This window comes from Xyrauchen texanus, chromosome 38 (genome assembly GCF_025860055.1).
Source record: "Xyrauchen texanus isolate HMW12.3.18 chromosome 38, RBS_HiC_50CHRs, whole genome shotgun sequence".
In the NCBI taxonomy this organism is placed as follows: Eukaryota; Metazoa; Chordata; class Actinopteri; order Cypriniformes; family Catostomidae; genus Xyrauchen; species Xyrauchen texanus.
Window position 1 is genome coordinate 3,166,757 of NC_068313.1, and position 19,871 is coordinate 3,186,627.

The 19,871-nt window shown below is 37.9% G+C and overlaps 2 protein-coding genes across 2 annotated transcripts in view; one reads left to right on the top strand and one right to left on the bottom strand.

Moving 5' to 3' along the window:
* Positions 1 to 1,692: 1,692 nt before the first annotated feature.
* LOC127631515 (protein FAM124B-like) lies at positions 1,693 to 13,124 on the top strand. Its single transcript, XM_052109664.1, has 4 exons — positions 1,693 to 2,008; positions 6,232 to 6,263; positions 7,235 to 8,028; positions 12,493 to 13,124. The coding sequence occupies exons 1-4, from the start codon at positions 1,935 to 1,937 to the stop codon at positions 13,108 to 13,110; spliced, it is 1,518 nt and encodes a 505-aa protein (XP_051965624.1). The 5' UTR covers positions 1,693 to 1,934; the 3' UTR covers positions 13,111 to 13,124.
* Positions 13,125 to 16,639: 3,515 nt separating this feature from the next.
* The window catches only part of mmp28 (matrix metallopeptidase 28), a 35,959-nt gene continuing 32,727 nt past the window's right edge, over positions 16,640 to 19,871 (bottom strand). Inside the window, exons 6-8 of the mRNA XM_052109663.1 lie at positions 19,496 to 19,639; positions 19,257 to 19,421; positions 16,640 to 17,040 (exon numbers count right to left, since the gene is read on the bottom strand). Of these exons, the coding sequence (XP_051965623.1) occupies positions 16,640 to 17,040; positions 19,257 to 19,421; positions 19,496 to 19,639 (710 nt within the window). The remainder of the gene's footprint in view (positions 17,041 to 19,256; positions 19,422 to 19,495; positions 19,640 to 19,871) is intronic.

The following is a 19,871-nucleotide window of genomic DNA, read 5'->3' on the forward strand; positions in this document are numbered from 1 at the left end:
TTACATGCTCAAAATAAGGGACTTGCCTCACCTAAAAAAAGCAAAAACAAGCAATTAAATGTTTTCACATGTTGGGGAATTTTAAGGATTGAGAAGCTTGTATAAAGTAACGTCTTTTGAATAAATTTATTCTTAATCTTAAATATATCCTCATACATTTTTAAAACATTCATTTGGCCACATAAAATCAATTAATAGCCTAAATCTCTCTCTCATGCATGTACGCACAAAGGTGAATAAACGTCGCCTTTGTGGCCGAATAATTTGATTTTTTTAGTTTTAAAATGGTGGTTTCCTTCAGAATCAAAGTTCATGTGTATGTTTACAAAAACATAGAAGCCTAAGGATGAGGCAACAGGATGGGGTGTAATTCTGGATATTTACTGTGATTAAACCCTTTGGTATTTGGTTTCATGAAAAAAATATTGGAACAAAATGAACCGGTTACTAACTAGTTACAAGCATTTCAAAATAATAGTTTCATTACGGAACAATTGAATGTGATTTTGTTCATGTTTTTGGTCACGTTTTACAAAACATTTAGTTTGTTTTTGTTCCTTAAACCATTTTTAGCTCTTGACCATCATCCCCTAATCTTTCAACTTCTAGAAATGCCCCTGGTGTCAGTGGGTTCATAGATAAACAGTCAACAGTCTGTATCTGATTTTCCTTTTTGTTTGCAAAAAAAAAATGTGTATGTAGTATAACGTGTAACAGTGGTAACATTTTAGAATCTTGAAAACCCATAAAACAAATCTCCTCAAAATAGAATATGCATGAAATCACGATGTTTATGATGTTTACCAGTGTCTTCCTATAAACACTTTCAATGAGACTATAAAAAAATCTATAATATCAACACTTAGGTCTCTGAGGGTGAAAATGTTGAAAACTTAAGAAATGGTGACCAGTTACAGCAGCTAAACATTAATGTTCCCTTTACATTAATATAACTGTTAAAGGAATATTCTGCTTTCAATACAAGTTAAGCTCAATTAACAGCATTTTTTAAAATTCCCCTTTTATCCCTAATTTGAATGCCCAATTCCCACTACTTACTAGGTCCACGTGGTGGAGCGGTTACTCACCTCAATCCGGATGGCGGAGGACATGTCTCAGTTGCCTCCACTTCTGAGACCATCAATCCAGGCATCTGATCACGTGACTCGTTGTGCATGACAACGCAGAGACTCACAGCATGTGGAGACTCATGCTACTCTCTGTGATCCACACACAACTCACCACACGCCCCAATGAGAGCGAGAACCCCTAATCACGACTATGAGGAGGTTACCCCATGTGACTCTACCCTCCCTAGCAACCTGGCAAATTTGGTTGCTTAGGAGACTTGTCTGGAGACTCCCATCTCCTGGGGTGATAGTCAGGGTCAATACTCACTGAGCTTCCAAATCAACATCATTTGTGTCATAATGTTGATTACCACAAAAATTAGTTTTGACTCGTCCCTCCTTTTCTGTAAAGAAAAAGAAAAAGTCTTGATTGCAGTGAGGCACTTACAATGGAAGGGATTGGGGCCAGTTTTTGAATGTTAAAATACTCACTTTTTCAAAAATATAAACAATATTAATTGTGTGAAATTAAATGCAATATTGTCTGATGACAGCCATCTGCTGCGGTTCAGCCCCCTGTAATGTTATAGTCAGCTTTACAGACGACAGAGGAGCCCTTCCCCGAAACACTCAGAACTAACTGGGCTCTCCCAAAAATACATAATCTTGAGACTATTCGATCTCTTTGGAGCTTTTCTGTGCGTTAAGAGTGCTTCTGATGATCATCATAAACTGTAACTGTGCTGAAGTGACGTCAGAACTCGACTCCAGCGAACACAACAAACTCAACACGATGAGCTTTGTAACGCAACAAGAAGAGGACACGAGCATGTTTAAAGTGGATTTTGCGTGAAAGTAAAAGTTATGCTCCGCCAACCGCTTCACTTCAGCGGCAGGACGGAGGATGAAACCGCGGATTCGGGCGCGGAGACTGCGGGGTAAGTTAGCGGAGAAGGCTAAAGATGAACTCACTTTTGTTAGCGTATCTAAGCGCGAGAAACACCGTAACCGACTGCGCTGAACGATTTATGACGTAAACTACAAAAGTCACATTATAACGTCACAAAATCTGTTTTTTTATTTTAGAAGATACACCATTCAGTTTAAGGATCAAATTAAAGGCTACCGTAATCTCTATAAGACAATTATTATTCATTTGGATGCAACCCACCAAGGGTTCTTCATATTTGTTTCGAATGAATGACTTTATTAGAATTAAATCAAGTTCACGTCTTTAGTTTAGCTTGGTTGGTTTCTCTTCAGGTTCTCTTTTCAGTTCACAATTGCATTATGCTTTATGAACTGAATGAAGAATATCTTGAGCATTGTGAGTGCAAGGGCGTAGCAGTCGTTTTTAAAAAGGTGATTTTTGTCCCCCACACATTTTAAAAAGGTGATTTTTGTGCCCCGCACTCTTTAAAAAGGTGATTTTTGTCCCTCGCGCTTTTTAAAAAGTAATTTTTGCCCCCAGCGCTTTTTAAAAAAGTGATTTTTGTCCCCCGCACTTTTTAAAAAGGTGATTTTTGTCCCCCACACTTTTCCAAGCTAAACCCATATCAAGTCTAAATGGTGTATTTGTTTACAGTATTCTTTGCATTTGTTACTTTGGGCTGATTGTTCGACCATCCAGCCAATCACGAGTTTCATGAGCCGAAACATCCCTTACGTTATAGACCGTCAGTCAGACAGTCAAATCAAACACTTTCATTTCTACATAGTTGCTCTCAACAATGCTCATTTATCCATGTTTTTTATCAGCATTGATGTTGATCTAAATTAATAATCCAGAAATGAGGAACACACAAACAAGTTATTTATCGGCATATCGTTCTTGATTGGCAGCATTATGTGAAATGCACAGCAGAAAATAAACAAAGAACAATCCTTCTTTTAAGCACACAATATAAGTGAAGTCTATATGAGCGCACGAGTCTTCATTACGTTTTTACATTATGTGTGTGAGGTAAAAGTTTCATCCTTTCTTTTTTGTCAATTTAAGCAGATTACTAGATGGGTTAAATATGAAAAGCAATTTTTAATATCAGTGCCTGTGTTTACCTCCGTGTTGTTGTGCAGTCGACAAACTGCAGGAAATAAAGATAGATCTGATGTGTTCTTAGAAGACTTATGCATTTTACTGACGTCCATAGATATGTAGACACTTTTTTTATTCATGAAAACATACGGACGTTATTGAAGCTCATTATAATTATTATATACCATAATTGTTGACTTTTGATAAAAGTCATGACAGCTGTAGGGAAATAAAAGATTTGCTTTGTTCTCATAATCCTTAAAACCTCTACTGAAGTATCTTTGTAGGTCTGTAGACACAAATATTAAAGGATTAACATTTTCTTTTGATATGTTTTTTGACTCCATGACAAACTAATTTCACACAAGACACTCATTTGTCTCCACCTTCTGGCATCACCAGAAACAGTCACTGAATCATTAAATGATCTGAACGAATTTTGGTGAATGTAGTCAAACACTCAAGCCACTTTGATACATTTAAAACCAACAATGCTTACTTACACCGATCAGCCGCAGCATTAAAACCACCTGCCTAATATTGTGTACAGTGGCCAAAATTATTGGCAGTGACATAAATTTTGTGTTTTGCAAAGTTTTCTGCTTCAGTTGTTGTGTGGTTGATTCACACTGTTTCTAGATTAATGAGTGATCAGATGCATTTTAAATTATTGTGAAAAGCTTCATTGGCCAACTTTATCACAAAACCCCAAATTTCACAGTTTTTTGGCCCTGGCACAAAATGACCAGCTAACATAATTTCATTAATCATATCAGCAGCACCTCGGAAAGTGTGAACGAGTACTAGTCGGGTGAAATCACTCTATCAGACTGATCATTGTGTTCTTGTTAGCAGTGGTTACCTCTAAAGAAAGACAGCAATCATCGCTTTGCATCAAAATGGCCTCACATGCAAGGAAATTGCTGCAAAGAATATTGCACCTGAAAGAACCATTTACCAGATCATCAAGAACTTCAAGGAGAGAGGTTCAACTGCAGTGAAGAAGACTTCAGGACGTCCCAGAGTGTCTAGAAAGCGCCAGGACAGTCTCCTCCGGAGGAGTCAGCTGTGGAATCGTGTCATCACCAGTGCAGATCTTGCTCAATTTTGGCAGCAGGTCGGTGTGTGTGCATCTGCACGCACAGTGAGAAGAATACTTTTGGACAATGGCCTGGTGTCAAGAAGGGCAGCAAAGAAGCCACTTCTCTCCAAGAAAAACATCAAGGACAGACTGAAATTCTGCAGGAAGTACAAGGATTGGACAGCAGAAGACAGGTGCAAAGTTATTTTCTCTGATGAAGCCCCCTTCCGACTGTTTGGGACATCGGGAAAATCGATAGTCCGGAGAAGAAAAGGTGAACGCAACCATGAGTCCTGTGTCGTGCCAACAGTGAAGCATCCTGAGACCATACATGTGTGGGGTTTCTTTTCATCCAAGGGAGTGGGCTCTCACAATTCTGCCCAAAAACACTGCCATGAATAAAGAATGTTATAAAAATGTCCTGCAAGAGCAAATTCTCTCAATGATCCAGGAACAATTTGGTGATTATTGTTGCATTTTCCAGCATGATGGAGCACAATATCACAAAGAAAGAGTGATAATGAAGTGGCTCGGAGATCATTACATTGAAATTTTGGATCTGTGGCCAGGCAACTCCCCGGATTTTAATCCCATGGAGAACCTGTGGTCAATCCTCAAAAGGCGAGTGGACAAGCAGAAGTCCACAAATTATGATCAACTCCGAGCACTAATAAGGCAAGAATGGATCAGCATCAGTCAGGATTTGCCCCAGAAGCTGATATCCAGCATGCCAGAGTGAATTGCAGAGGTTATGAAGAACATATATTGAACATTTTTGCCAGTAAAAGCCTTTAAAACGTATGAAACACTTATCATCGTTTTCCAGTATACCATAGAAACATGTGAAAAAATTATCTACAAATACCGAAGCAGCAAACTTTTCAAAACACAAAATTTATGTCATTGCCAATAATTTTGACCACGGCTGTAGATCCCCCTTGTGCTGCCAAAACCACGGCAACCCGCATCTCAGAATAGCATTCAGAGGTGATATTCTTTTCACCACAATTGTACAGAGTGGTTATCTGAGTAACTGTAGACTTTGTCAGTTCAAACCAGTCTCGCCATTCTCTATTGAGCTCTCTCATCAACAAGGTGTTTCAGTCCACAGAACTGTCGCTCACTGGATGTTTTTTTTGTTTTTGGCACCATTCAGATTAAATTCTAGAGACGGTTGTGTGTGAAAATCCCAGAAATAGTCAAACCAGCCCATCTGACACTAACAATCATGCCTCGGTCCAAATCACTGAGATCACATTTTTGTCTATTCTGATGGTTGATGTGAACATTAACTGAAGCTCCTGACCCATATCTGCATGATGATTTTATGCATTGTACTTCTGCCATTTGATTGGCTGATTAGATAATCACATGGGTTGGTGTCAGATGGGCTGGTTTGAAACCTGACTGGAAACACCTTGTTGATGAGAGCGGCCAACAGAGAATGACCAAACTGGTTGGAACTGACAAAGTCTACAGTAACTCAGTGTAGCAGGGCGGAGGGCGGGGCTGGGTCGTGATTCCGTACACCCGGCCCCTAATCAGGCTAATTAAGTCTCAGAGAGGGATAAAGGCTGACTGGAAGCTGCAGAGCGAGAGAGAGAGACAGATTTACGGACAGCTGTCTGACACCTTTGTGTGTTTGTCTTTTTGTTTCAGTTTTATATTTAACTATTATTTATATTGTCAAGCTGATTCTCTCCTCCTCCTTTCCATTAATCCCTTTACACTCAGATAACCACTCTGTACAATTGTGGTGAGAAGAATATCATACACAATATTAGGCAGGTGGTTTTAATGTTGTGGAAGAACAGTGTATATAGATTAATATATAGAATATAATATTAATACTGCTCTGTAAGTGTTGGGTCTGTGTGATCCACCTATTGACAGATGTGTCCCCCCCACATTTAAAATGACTGCTAAGCCCCTGTGAGAGAATGGTTGATATGACACAAGAAAAGCTGCATTAACTCTATTGACCCTTGAGTTTTTTAAAGGATTGCAAATTGGTTGTAAACAAAGCACTCTTTTCTTTCTTTTAGATCTGACTGCAGTAAAATGTCTTGCAGTAGCAGTAAGTTTCATTTTCTGATTCCTTACTTAAAAAAAACCTGTCATCATTTACTCACCCTCATATTTTTCCTAACTGGTATGATTTTCTTCTGTGGAATTGCATGATGTGATGTTTAGTAGAATGTTGAGTGGGAGTAGTGTATTAAAGGTGCACAGAGTCAATTTTTCTTCATTAAAGAAAGTTGCACTCCTAAAAACACCTGAATAGTCATTTTGAGACGTATAAAATCATGACCACACACATTTTCATTTATGCATTTGGCAGATGCTTTTATCCAAAGCAACTTACAGTGCACTTATTACAGGGACAATCCCTCCGGAGCAACCTGGAGTTAAGTGACTTACTCAAGGACACAATGGTGGTGGCTGTGGGGAGCGAACCACCAACCTTCTGATTACCAGATTACCAGTTGTGTGCTTTAGCCCACTACGCCACCACCACTCCGGTGGTTTCATCTCATTCACATGAGATGAAAGCTCCAGTCATAGCAGACACATTATAAAATCTGTTTTATTCTTCATGAAGAGGGTCACCTCATGGGGCAGCCATGTTAATATCACATGATCTAGGGGGCATGATTATGAAATTAGGCTGACAATTAATTGGCAAACAAATTATTGTGATTATGAAGAAGATTGTCTCTTTAAGGGTTTAAAGTGTGCTTTTTTTTCTGCATGTATGCTTCATTGTTTCCCAAAGGATTTAGTGAGACTCACTGCTTCGTTTGCACATTAATAGTCTCATAATCCATAATCGTGAATATTTATTATTATAACTTTTATTACATTTTAACCTGGTTTTCAGCATTAAAACAGCCATAGAGCTGAAATGCAGAGAAATCTCAATCAAACAAACTACACCCTGTTTGGAATGGCATGAGGAAACTAAATGATGACAAAATCACATTGAGAGCCAATGCAGTTCTTCCAGCATCAGTGCCCTTCTTGTTCATTTCTCTACCCTTTGTTCAGTTGACCTCATGGCAGTCCCAGGTCAGGAGCTCCCGCTCTTCACCTTGCACCTGCTTACAAACCCCGGCGATTCACTGCTCCTCCAACACACTCTGGACTGCCTGCTGAAGTGGATCCGCCCCGGTTTTCGTCTCTTCCACGTGTCCGAGCGGGCATGCCCCCTGCGAGACTATGGCAGAGCTGACCTGCGCCCTGCGGCTGGTTACCCCTCGCACGCAGTGACCCTCTTCCTGAACGAGTCATATGGAGAGGAGCGTATTCTCAGGGTGCTAGACTTCCTGCAGTGCCCACCCTGGCAGTACCACCACACGGAGAGCTATGGCGGAAGAGCAGCCGGCATTCATATCAGCTCTGCTGCCACCCCGTCGAACGCCCTCCTTAGGCCCTACCTCCTCCCCAGCCGGGACTTCTACAGCCTGAGTGTGGGAATGCCAGTGTGGGGGGTGCGCCCGGTGCACTACGGTGGAGAGGTGGTGCGGGTGACTTTGCACAGCACATACGATAACTTTGAGGACACGGTGCGCTTGTATGAGACAGTGCTGCAGAGGAGGGCGGAGGAGCAGAAAACGGGCTTCTGCTGGTTCACGCTGTTGATGGATGGAGGGTTCAGCCTCCAGCTGGCACTGAAGCAGCTCTCGCCCGGGGTCAGAGTGGAGCGCTGTCACTCTGCTGTGCTGCAGTTCAGGGTGGGTGAGATCGGACAGCTAGTGCCCTTGCTGCCCAACACCTGCTCACCCATCAGTGCCACCCGCTGGCACACGGAAGACCTGGATGGCAACAAGATCCTCTTTCAAGTAGGTCACTTGTCTGCCCTATAAATAAAAACACAGTAATGATGGCTGTGGACAAATACAGTGGGGTCCAAAAGTCTGATTAAAAATATGGAAGTTTTGGGGTTTTGAAAATACCTTCTATCACAACTTATAGCAATAGTTCACCCAAAAATGAAAATTATGTCATTATTTATTCACTCCAAAGTTGTCACTCTAAATCCGTATGACTTACTGTTCTTCCATGGTAGACAAAAGTGGATTTTTTTTTAAATGTAAGTGAATATCAGTGTCAGAAATGAAAGGGGGCTCATGACAAAAACGCCACTGAAAGTGATAAAAATGCCCCCAAAATAAATTCCTATATTTTGGCCTAATAATAAGCTTCATAATATTGCATTAAGAACATACTGATGCTGATTGAATATTATGGGTAATACATTTAAGTATTTGGCATAAAAGAATGCAATTTTGTTTTTTTAAATAAAGGTCTATAATGCCCCTAAAAATCTAATTCAGGGGGTAAATATTGTCCCTTAATTGAAAAGTTAAATTCTACACTGGTGAATAGTGACTGCAGTCTGTCAAGCTCGAAAAAGGACAAACACAATAGAACTACAGTATTGGTAATTGATAAGACTCATGCATTAAATTCCAAGTCTTCTGAAGTGATAAGATCTCTTTGTGCGATGAATAAAACTTAAGTTATTCACTGTCAAATAAAACTGTATAAATGAATCGCTTAAAGGAATATTCCTTGTTCAATTCAAGTTTAGCACAATCAACAGCATTTGTGGCATAATGTTGATTCCCACAAAAGTAATTTCTTCTCCTTTCTTCTTAAAAACGAAAACCAAATATGGAGATTATGTGAGTCACTTACAATGGAAGTCAATGGGGTCAATGTTTGGAGGGTTTAAAGGCAGAAATGTGAAGCTTATCATTTTATAAAACATTTACATTAATTCTTCTGTTAAATCTCATGGAGGATTTGAGCTGCAAGTTGTTTAAATGGTCATTTTAGGATTTGATGACATTATATCATCATGGCAACTAAGTTGTAAAATTGGCTATAACTTTACACAGAAAAGGTTAGTAATTGATTTTATCACACTATAATCATGTTTTGTTTTTTTGGCTACACTTTCAGAAATTGGCCCCATTCACTTCTATTGTAAGTGTCTCATTGTAAACCAGAGTTTTGCTTTTTTAAGAAAATATATATATATATATATATTTTGTGGTATTTAACATTATGCCACATACTGTATTGAACTTGTATTGAACCCGGAATATTCATTTTAATCAAATACGGCGGCCCCTTCAGTAGCATCAAATCTCATTGTTGTCATCGTGACCAAACATCACATGTCATGTTTCAAGATCTAATAATATCAGCCTGTCTGAAAACAAACTTGTGATAATGAAGTACCAGGTTAATACAATGAGCACTTAAAGTTTTCAGGTAAGTGACATCAAATCTTTTGAAAGAATATTCCGTGTTCAATAAAAGTTCTCAATCGACAGAATTTGTGGCGTAGTGTTGATCAACACAAAAAAATAATTTCAACTCGTCCCTCCTTTTCTTTAAAAACAAAAGCAAAAATCAGTTGTAGTGAATGGAAGGAGAAACCTAAATTAGTTCTTTAGTAGTGTTGTTCTCCATATTTACTTTACTTTTTTTTATTTTTCAGATAAAAATGTTTTTATTGGTTGATTCTCAAACACCGTACAGAATAAAGCAAAGTATACATGCACAGAGTCGACCATTATCATCAGTTAATCCACATTAATGACTTACCCCCTCCCAGTCCCAAACAAACATTTCTGTGGTCCAAGCCTTATTATACACATGTAAAGAAAGAAAGAAAACTCTGCATTGCCTGTGCCCTCTAAGAATTATTTGTCTGATAAATGTAGACCTTAAAATCTCAAATTGCTGTGTTATATTTTCAAATGATCGCAAAGCTCCGTTTTCATAAAGGTCACCAGGTGTAGCAACACCCCTCTCAATTCATTATTTCCAGCAAAAGGGGGTCTTGTTAATACATCATTTGAGGTTCAGCCATATGCTTGAGGAAACATTTAGGTATGTATCAAAATTGAGATAGAAAGACTTCGCAATGGTGAAACTGTGGCAAGGACCGCTTGTTCAATGAAGTACCAGGGAGGTGGAAGAGACAAATGGGCCAAGTGTCTAAGATTAAAAGCATAGTAATAAAACAATATTTTAGTGAGGCCTAAACCTCCTTTGTCAATTGGTCTATGTAACTTATGTAACTATGCTTACCATTCCAAATAAAAACTTAGATATTCTATCAAATTGTTTAAAAGAGTAACTTCTAGAGGGAGATGCTGCAGTAAATAATACAATTTGGGGATACAATTCATTTTTATAACATTGGCCTTCCCAGCCATAGACAGATGTAGTGACGCCCACCTATCAACATAACACGAGAACTTTTTCATTAATGGGACAAAATTAACTAAGTAAATCTCTCAAATTTGCTGGAAATAAAATGCATAAGTACCTAATACTTAGCTTAGGCCATTGAAAGGCTCCAGGTTGGAAAGCTGTGGTAGGTCAATATGCTGTCCGGGCAGTTTTGACCGGAAAGAGCAAAAGTGAAACTTTTTTACCATAATAACGATACCATTTCTTCTTCCTTGAACTAATAACTATAAAATCATGCACTTCTTTTGGGATATTATGCTATTTTTATCTTGTTAAAATGTAAATCTCTCAATTTTACCATCAATTTACATAAGCACATTTTTAGTACAGTTGAAACTTATATTTCACATTTAAGAATGATTTGCTGCCATTAGCTGAACATGACTTTAAAATCATGTTGTGACAATAATAGCCAGTAGATGGCTGCAGTGTTATATGCAGCCACTTACAGTGTATCTGATTGCTTGTAACCTAATTTAATATTTTATCACAAGTTATGTATTTGGATATATATTTAGACATTATTTGTCAGTTTAGCATTTTAAAATTTATTTTAAGTGCAAATTTCTGAAAATGCAATTAGAGTACAAAACAGAAGAATCAGAGTAAATATTTAGCACACACAAACTTTGTGCTAAATATTTAATTTTCAGAAATTTGCACTTAAAATCAATTTTAAAATGCTAAACTGACACTTTGTGTGTGTGTGTGTGTGTGTGTGTGTGTGTGTGTGTGTGCATATGTTTTGCTTTGTAGATGTTTTATAGTCTCACTCTTTAATTTCTGTGTGTTTTCTGGACTGTGGCTGGTTTATTGATTCATTGCATTAGATTGGGTTATGGTCTTTCCCATTCATTTTCAATGGTTGGTCAATTTTTTCCACATAGACAAAAGGTGTCAGTTTTTTTATTTCTTTTTTCCGACCACTTAGGCAAGGCAACTTAGACTTATTGAATCATGCCCAATTTTGTTCGCTCAGATAAAGGAAACCATTTTTATTAAATCAGCAAAAATGATGCCGGTCAAAAATGACCAAAGATCATAAGAGGATTAAAGGCTCGGTCACATTTACCTTTGCGCGGCAAAATTCTGCAGGTAAAATAGTCACCGCAACAGGAATCTGCTCGATCATGAATTTTGCGCATTGGACTAACAGTGGCGAAGAGTTTCCCCATGTGGATTTTGCATGGAGTTTAATTTTGGTGAACTTTCAAAGGTGAATTCGCCGATCAATAGGAAGTTGTTTGGTATGGCAGTGACCTCTGTGTGGGCGGTGCTTCATACACTGCTTCACTGAATATTCACAATGCACAAGTATATCATTTTCTCTTTAATTGTAATTGGAGCATTATAAAGAGGCTGCAGGGCAATTCGTTTTTGGTTGGTTTCACACCCGCTCAAAATGCCTTCTTCGCCCGCCTATTTTTACCATGCAACGGTAAATGTGACCGTACTTTAACAGTGCAGGATGAGTTCTAGAGCGAAAATTGGTACTTAGGAGTTTAGTAGAAAGGTGTGCTATTGATGCTGCATTCACCTCATATCGGAATTACTGTAATTACAAGATGGCAACTCAAAGATTCTATTTGGAGCAATTCATTTCCTTAGATCTCAGTCCTCAGAAGTTATATGGTTCTATGGCAATCATGCACGGTGTTATTTACAATGTATTTTTATCCACTGTTGTGCAAAAATGCAGCGACAAATCAGAAGAGTTTAAATTACTCTATCGGCATATCAGTAACGAAAAGCTAGTATTCCAATATTGTTGAATTGCTCATGTTCCGTGCATAATTTATTCCAAATTTTAAAAACATCTTTGGTTTTTTAATGTAAATAAAGTAATACAAGAACCCAGTTCTCAGCTTGTTTTGTATGTGTAGCCAGTGTAACGAATTGCAGTGGCCCAACACAAAATAATGTAAACTCTAATAATCAAAATAATTGCAATTACAATATCAAGGGAAGTATTAATTATGATTTTTTTATGAATTATTGTTGAATCGATAAAGTGTGGCTTGTTTTTGTTGCAGGTAAAAGGATCAGCCAAACCCCAGGGGCTCCACACATCTGCTTTCCCACTGAGCTGCCCCAACCTGTCCTCCAGAAACCCACTGAGGAGCTGTGCATCCACCAGGCTCCCCTCCACCTCGCCCTGCAGCAAACTGTCCCAGCTGAAGGAGTGCACTGTGGGCCGTTGTCGTGTGGAGCTGCCCCTGGATCGTGCTCTGAAGTCAGGAGCATGTGCTGGAGAGAGTATGGGTTCAGACAGCAACTGTAGCACGCCTCCTGGAAGCTCTTGTTACTCGTCCCAGCGCAGCAGCCCAGCGGGCCTGTCTGCTAACCCGTATGATCCAGTCATCACCCCTGAAACCTCCAACTCCCGCCTTCTGCTGGAAGATGAGAAGCCGGAGACGAATGTGGACACAGGTTGTGATGTAACCCCATGGCCCGAGCAGCCTGGTGCAGTGGAGGCGTCTGCGCTGGAATCTCTATCAAGAGACCTGAAACATGGGCTGAATGAGTCACAGTGGATTCGGACTGCTCAAGAGAGCACAGAGAGGATTCAAACAGACCCCGGGACACAGACACAGGCAGCACAGTGTCATAACATACATCAACATGCACAAGTAGATGAGTTCTTTATCTGACTCTTCTCGTTTACTCTATATGGAAAAGTAGAGTAACTGCTTCCATTTTTAATCGCTATTACTATTGCTCACACAGTTCAAACCCCGACCCTAAAGGCCGATGTGTGCTCTTGTGTCGAACCTTATGCGTGGTTTGCATTTATAGTTCTGTATTGTGTGTCTACGTCGTTCTTCAAGTTCACAGCCCAAATGCAAGTGTATTGCAAGAAAATGCATTCATTTCTGAAATAATCATACTTTTCATAAATAAAAACAATTGAATGGATTTAAAAATACTGACGTTATTGTAGCAATAAAAACAAGTTCATCTATGTATGTGAACTTGTTGAGATTTAGGTTCTTATTATTTATTATTCATTAAAAATGAATCATGCACATACAGTATTCTTGCTCTCCAGTCTCTTAAAAATAATCAAATATTGTGGTGTACTTTGACGCTCTGACTGCTCACATTAAAAAGCTTAGAAGCTGGAATATCCCATGCATAAACTCAATATGACCAACACTTGATGGGTGCCCTTTAATTTGTTGAAAAATTGGAAGTGTCCATTTAACGGAATTTGATTATTTACTGTCAAATATACGGTCAAAACATCAAACAGATTGGAAAGGTCTCGAGTACATAAAACAAGCATATTTTTTTCTCTCACAGACCAAATATAAACTCAGCAAAAACAGAAACGTCCTCTAAATTTCAACAGCTTTTATTTTCAGCACACTTAACATGTGTAAATATTTCTATGAACATAGTAAGATCCAACAACTAAGACATAAACTGAACAAGTTTCACAGACATGTGACTAACAGAAATGGAATAATGTGTCCCTGAACAAAAGGGGGTCAAAATCAAAAGTAACAGTCGGTATCTGGTTGAGTTCTGCAGTGCATCTCCTCCTCATGGACCGCACCAGATCTAACAGTTCTTGCTGTGAGATGTTAGTGGACTTTGGTTCTAAAGCAAAAGCGGAACAATCACGGCTGTTGTTGTCGACTTGATGTGTATTTTCATTACTGGTGAGGTGTGCGTCAGGCTATGAGTAGATTCAACGCAGAAGTATAAATCGGTCATAAGTAAACTTTTCATTTTTAGTATTAAACTCGTCCTGCAACATTTGTGCTATTACTTTTCTGACACTTTTATGATTTTGAATGTTAGTATACTAATATTCTATTTTTGAACACAGTGAAAGAAATGATCATATATGATCAGTGTGTAGTCAGACAATCATCACGTCGTGTCTCAAAGGAACAATAATATAATGTGTAATAATGTAGCTAATAGAAGATAATTAGGTAGTTTGTGTTTGAACTCTTTAGTTTATTATGTGTCCACTAAATTATTAGCACTAAAACGCCTCAAAGTTTGTTTTGATACTGTATTAGACATGAAGCATTTATGAACTGTTTTAAATATCAGGTATATTGTATTTCATTCCAAGTTTTCTTGTAAAATAGTGTAACTTTCTAGGTACATAACCTTGCCAAAATAATTGAGCAATTATGTAATCATGTGAAGAAACTCAAATTAAACCAGAGGAGTGTCGTCCTCTTTAATAGTCTTTTTGTTGTTGTTGTTGAAATGATTGCATGTGGTAATTCAGTATCAGTGTCAGGTCACATTTTAATCATATAAATCCTTTCACGCTTTGTTTTCAGGTCATTGATAAAGAAGGTTGTCCAAGGTAATAAAAATAAGAAATCTTTGAAAAATCTAGTTTGAAACACGTGTGAAGTTTGTTGAAATATAATCGTTGTGTTCATGTTGGTTTCACAATGTTTTTTTATATTTGTAGAATGTTTTACATATTTAATGATATGACAAAATAATGATCACAAGCAGTCTTGAGGACTCTAAAGGCGTCCTATCTGTTTTACGGTTTTTGTTTTCACATGAAAACAAAATAGCTAGCTATCTAAGTGTTGGTTACACCGCCTGACTTTTTCATATAAGCATATTTTAAAATAAAATGGTTTCACAGCTTTTTTTCTTAAAGAAATAATTTTAAACGATTATTCTACAATCCTCAAGCCAACATTTGTTTATTTTATATTTTTGCTTTTATTGAGATTATTATTATTATTATTATTTTTGATGATTATACCACAAAAATGTTTTCTTTAAGTCTATAAAGTGTAATAAAAATGACTGAAAACATGTTCATGACGGCAGAAGTGTATTAAAGTCATTGTTTTGACATTTAGTGTTTCCGTCTGCTGTATATCAGATGCTGTTTGTGGCCTAATCTGTTCTGATCTCTAAGGTGCCCCACATCAAGGTTCCAAATGCCAAGTGCCAAATGCAAATAATAAAAGCATTTGCTTTGGCATGTAAGTCACATTACTCAGCCAATAACTTAATCAGGAACTGCATAAAACATGGTTTAAATCAAATTGCAAGAATGACACCCTGATGCTCGCTGCTGATGTGAGCAGTTCAAACCAATGGCATAAAAAATAAACATTTAATAATATATATAATATATAGCCGTTTCTTCAACTTTGTGCACTTTTAAGTCCTGGGGTTGATTTTTATTCAAATGAACTGATTTATTTTGTTATGTGAAGTTCTTATTAAAACTGACTTGGAAACTTTTTACCAGGACTTCATCATTTATTTTAAGTACTTTTAAATGCCTTGCAGGAATAGATTTTAGCTTAAGCATTGTCCCAAACTCAGACTTTCAATATTAAAAATAAATATAAATTGAAAATCGATTATAAACATACAAACATTATTACATTTAAAATGATGATAATCCAAAACCAATAGTGAAAAAAACAAACTGCTTAAATATTTATTCTGAAAATGATTTCCATACATTTGTCAAAAAATAAGTCTGTCCCACAGTTGTGGCGTCATTTCCACCGCACCAAACAAGTTTAACCCCTAATAAAGTTGTTCAATAGTTAGTGTACTTGTTAACCAAGTGGACAAATGTGTTAGTGAAGAGCACACTTGAGATGAAACATGAGAAAAGTGATGCTTGAAGAAAACAGAAATATCACTTGTGTGCAGTCAAACTAATTTTGCCAAATTATGCAAAAAGTTTGAAAATATTATTTAATTGTGTGTTAGCTATACAATGTTAGCTGTGAAATTAGCCTTAGAAAGACAAAAGAGTCTGCCATTTTATTTCAAAAATGTTAAATATATCAATACAGAATTTGAGATGTGCTGGAAATCACACTGCAGTGGGAATTTTCATGACTTTCAGAAGAAATGAAATAAATCTCATGTGATGCTTGTACATACACTATTGGACATTGTCAGTAGACAAATAAATAAATACAAATACTGCAGGTGTGATCCACAGTGCCAAAAGTGTCTGAAGTTGAAGAAACACCCATGTATATCACAAAAAAATATCCCTGATTATATCATTTTACTCATCTCTTTGCCTATGAAGATTGTAACTTAAGAAGATGTTTCCTGGCCTTTGTGTCCCAGACAAACTGTTTCTGGTGTGTGAATTGCACATATCCTCAACTCCTCTCAACATTGTGAATCTGCTTTGGCTCCCTCTCTTGGTCAGAGTAGCTCATTACCCTGTATTGAAGGAGACCTGTGGCAGCCAATCCACTGCAGCTTCTCTCCCCACAGTCCAGTCGAAGTAATGCGCACCTTCCCTGGATCAAACCTCCAGTACTGCTGCTCTTTAAAGAAGTACAGTTTCCCATCGGGCCGGGTCAGGGCTCCGTTTACCCCCCGCGGAATTCCCTTCCAGTCCCTCAGACTGCGAGGGTAGTACAGCTCGGCCTTTAGAGTTTTGAGGTTCAGGACGAAGTAACGGGATCCTTTGAAGAGCATCATGTGGCCCAGAGGGCGATAGAAGAAGGCACAGTCAGGGTGTTTAGGCAAACTGGATTCACTGTTCTTCCTGGGGAATCCAGGGTCCAGATCAGAGCCTGAGTAACGCCACATCTGCCTTCCTACAAGGAGAAAAGAACATGGAGAATAAGGGGAAAAAAATGATGTCACTGTTTACTAACCTTTGTGTTGTTCCAAACTTGTAAGTCTTTCTTTCTTCTTTGGAAAACCAAGATGTTTTGCTGAATGTTCACATTGCTTTTTTTCAACTAAAAAACCATTTACAGCCTCAGAGACACGGGTTCTTGTCCCGCATTGAAACCAGGAAGTAAACACTTATCAATGACGAGCCCATTTCAGAGGTTCCTGTTTCCCTCTATAATTACATTTTTTACTTTATCAACGTTTAGGTTAAGGGTTGGGGGTAGAGTTAATGGTAACACTTTACATTAATCTTCCCTTTCCTAAGGGTTTGGAAAGGGGTTTATTAATGACTAATCATTTTTTTATAATCATTGCATTATAACGCATCGATATGCGGTTATAACAATGTGCATAAAAATAGCGAGCCATTGTACATCACATGTTATAAATGCTTAACACTTATTCAACCATTAGTAACCTATGAAAATATAAATATAAAGTGGACACATGTGAATAATTCATGAAGGAGTTTCCACATTAACCTAAGTGCATATAATTCAGTATGGTTTAATCAGGCTTTACATCACATGACAAGTGACCGCACAAGTGAGTTAAGACATTACAGTCATGAATATAAACACAAAGCAGACTGTAGCAAAATGACATAATCCCTTGTATTATTAGATATAATAATAGTAAAAAAAATGTTGTATTTATTAAGCATTTATAACATGTATGTTAAAAACGCTCACTATTTGGCAAGCGTTGCATGAAAGTTACCTTTTTATTCATGCTGTTAACTTCATATCAGTGATTTATAATGCATTTATAATGATTGGACATTCCAAATTGGGAGAAAATCTCTCATTAATATGCACTCAACCAGAACACTTTTGTAAGACGCTTGCTGAACTGCTGCTGTTATTAAAGAGACAGTACCGTATTAGTGCTTGTTTTACATATCAATGTTAATACTTGTACTTTCATAGTGTACCGTAGAGCTGTCAAATTTCTAGTATTTGTGGATGTGTGCCAAGCTCTGACGATTACTTAAGATCAATCACATTCTTGCGCTAAAAAAGGCTAGACACATTGCAACAAATACAGTTTAACAGAAAGCAGGTGTCTCAAGATGCTTTTAAAGTTCTTTTTAATTAGACACATCATGTAAGAAACAGTGCGAGACGCTGAATAAACAAAAACAAATGGAAACCAATAAGTTTGTCTAGCGTGCGATTACATAGAAAAACAAATGGATGGTTGCAAAAGCGTTTGGTGTGAACAGCCCCTTACATTGGTGGAGGTCTTTGGCTGTTGTGTCTTGCTCTTCTTATAAGTGTTTCTCAGGTTAAACAATGAGTTGTTTAAATACTTTCTTACTAAAGATGTTCAACTTGGAAATGTGTGTCTCGAGATTCTTGTATTCTGTTCCAGTCTGTTGTGTTTTGAACACCCCCTGGCCTGAGCTCATAATCTGAGTCGCTTGAGTTCAGCCGAAAACCACTGCTATCTGGGAATATTGCTACCCTACATGCACTGTAATAAATAAAAAAACAATGTGGTATATGAAGTTTATTAATATGAGTCGAGGATAGTATACTGTGGCATCAGTGCAAGAGTAACACCATGTGAACTGACTGTTGAAGCGTTGTCCCCCCTTATTTTACTTTTGACTTAACATTTGAGAATATGGACATTTTCAGTTGAAAATGAAATGCCCTTTTATTAACAGCCAGGATAGGAATGTTCTATGCAATAATATAGCATGTGCTGAATGGTTTATGTATTTAATGCTCCCTCTTTTGGACTAAGGAAACAACGTCAATTTAAAACAATTTACTTTAATATTATTTGAATTTTGAAATATTTAATGTAAAAATGTCTCTGCCCAGTTGACAGCCCAAATGTACTGAGTTAGAAGGTCCCCTGTATAATTTACAGCATTACCTTTGAGGAAATGTCATTCATATGTAGCAAAAGGGACATTATAACTGAAATATACCCAAATTGTGAAATCTGTTTCAATACCCAGCCCTAATAAGCAGTCTATTAAAATGGAATGCATTGGTATGTTTCAAGGGACAGAAAATGTAATGTAGTGTTTCTGTAATGGGGCAAACATACACTAACATTCAGATAGCAGATGTGCCTTAGACAAGTTGGCTGAACTTGAGAAGTATTAACATCAACTCACCTTTAAAGAAATAAAGTTTTTTGTCCAGCGGTGAGAATGCAGCTGCTTCGATGGCCAATGGAACCTTCGGCCAGCGTGTCTGAAGTGGTAGAGGAGTGCTCACACTGCCGTTAGATACAGTCCAGAACCGACGGCCCTGAAACACCAGCACTGCCCCACTCTCATCTATAAAAAAGCAGTTGATAGAAGTTTCCATTGTTTATTCATTAATAACAATGGAACTCAAATCACTTGTTTACCTGTGGTGATGGCATCAAAGAAACCCTGGCAGTAGTGGGGCGTGTGGAAACCTCCTTTAGGTTCTTCAGATATCTCCCACTCCTTTATGGCCCAATTCAGAGTCCGTCCTGCCAGCTGCTTGAATGCATCCCCAGATGGTTTACCTGTAAACCCATATACAGTACATATGCAGCGCATCTGTTGGTCAATGTGTACTTACTGACATGTTTTCTTCAGCAAAAACCTCCTTAACCTCTTCAGCTATGGTGCATATACTGGCTACCCCCTGCATTTTTCACTCCCAAATTTAAAAGTTCACCTTATACACAAACTAACTGCAAAATATTGGTCTGAAATGCAGGTGGCACTCTCATGTGCTCGTCCATAGACATTCAT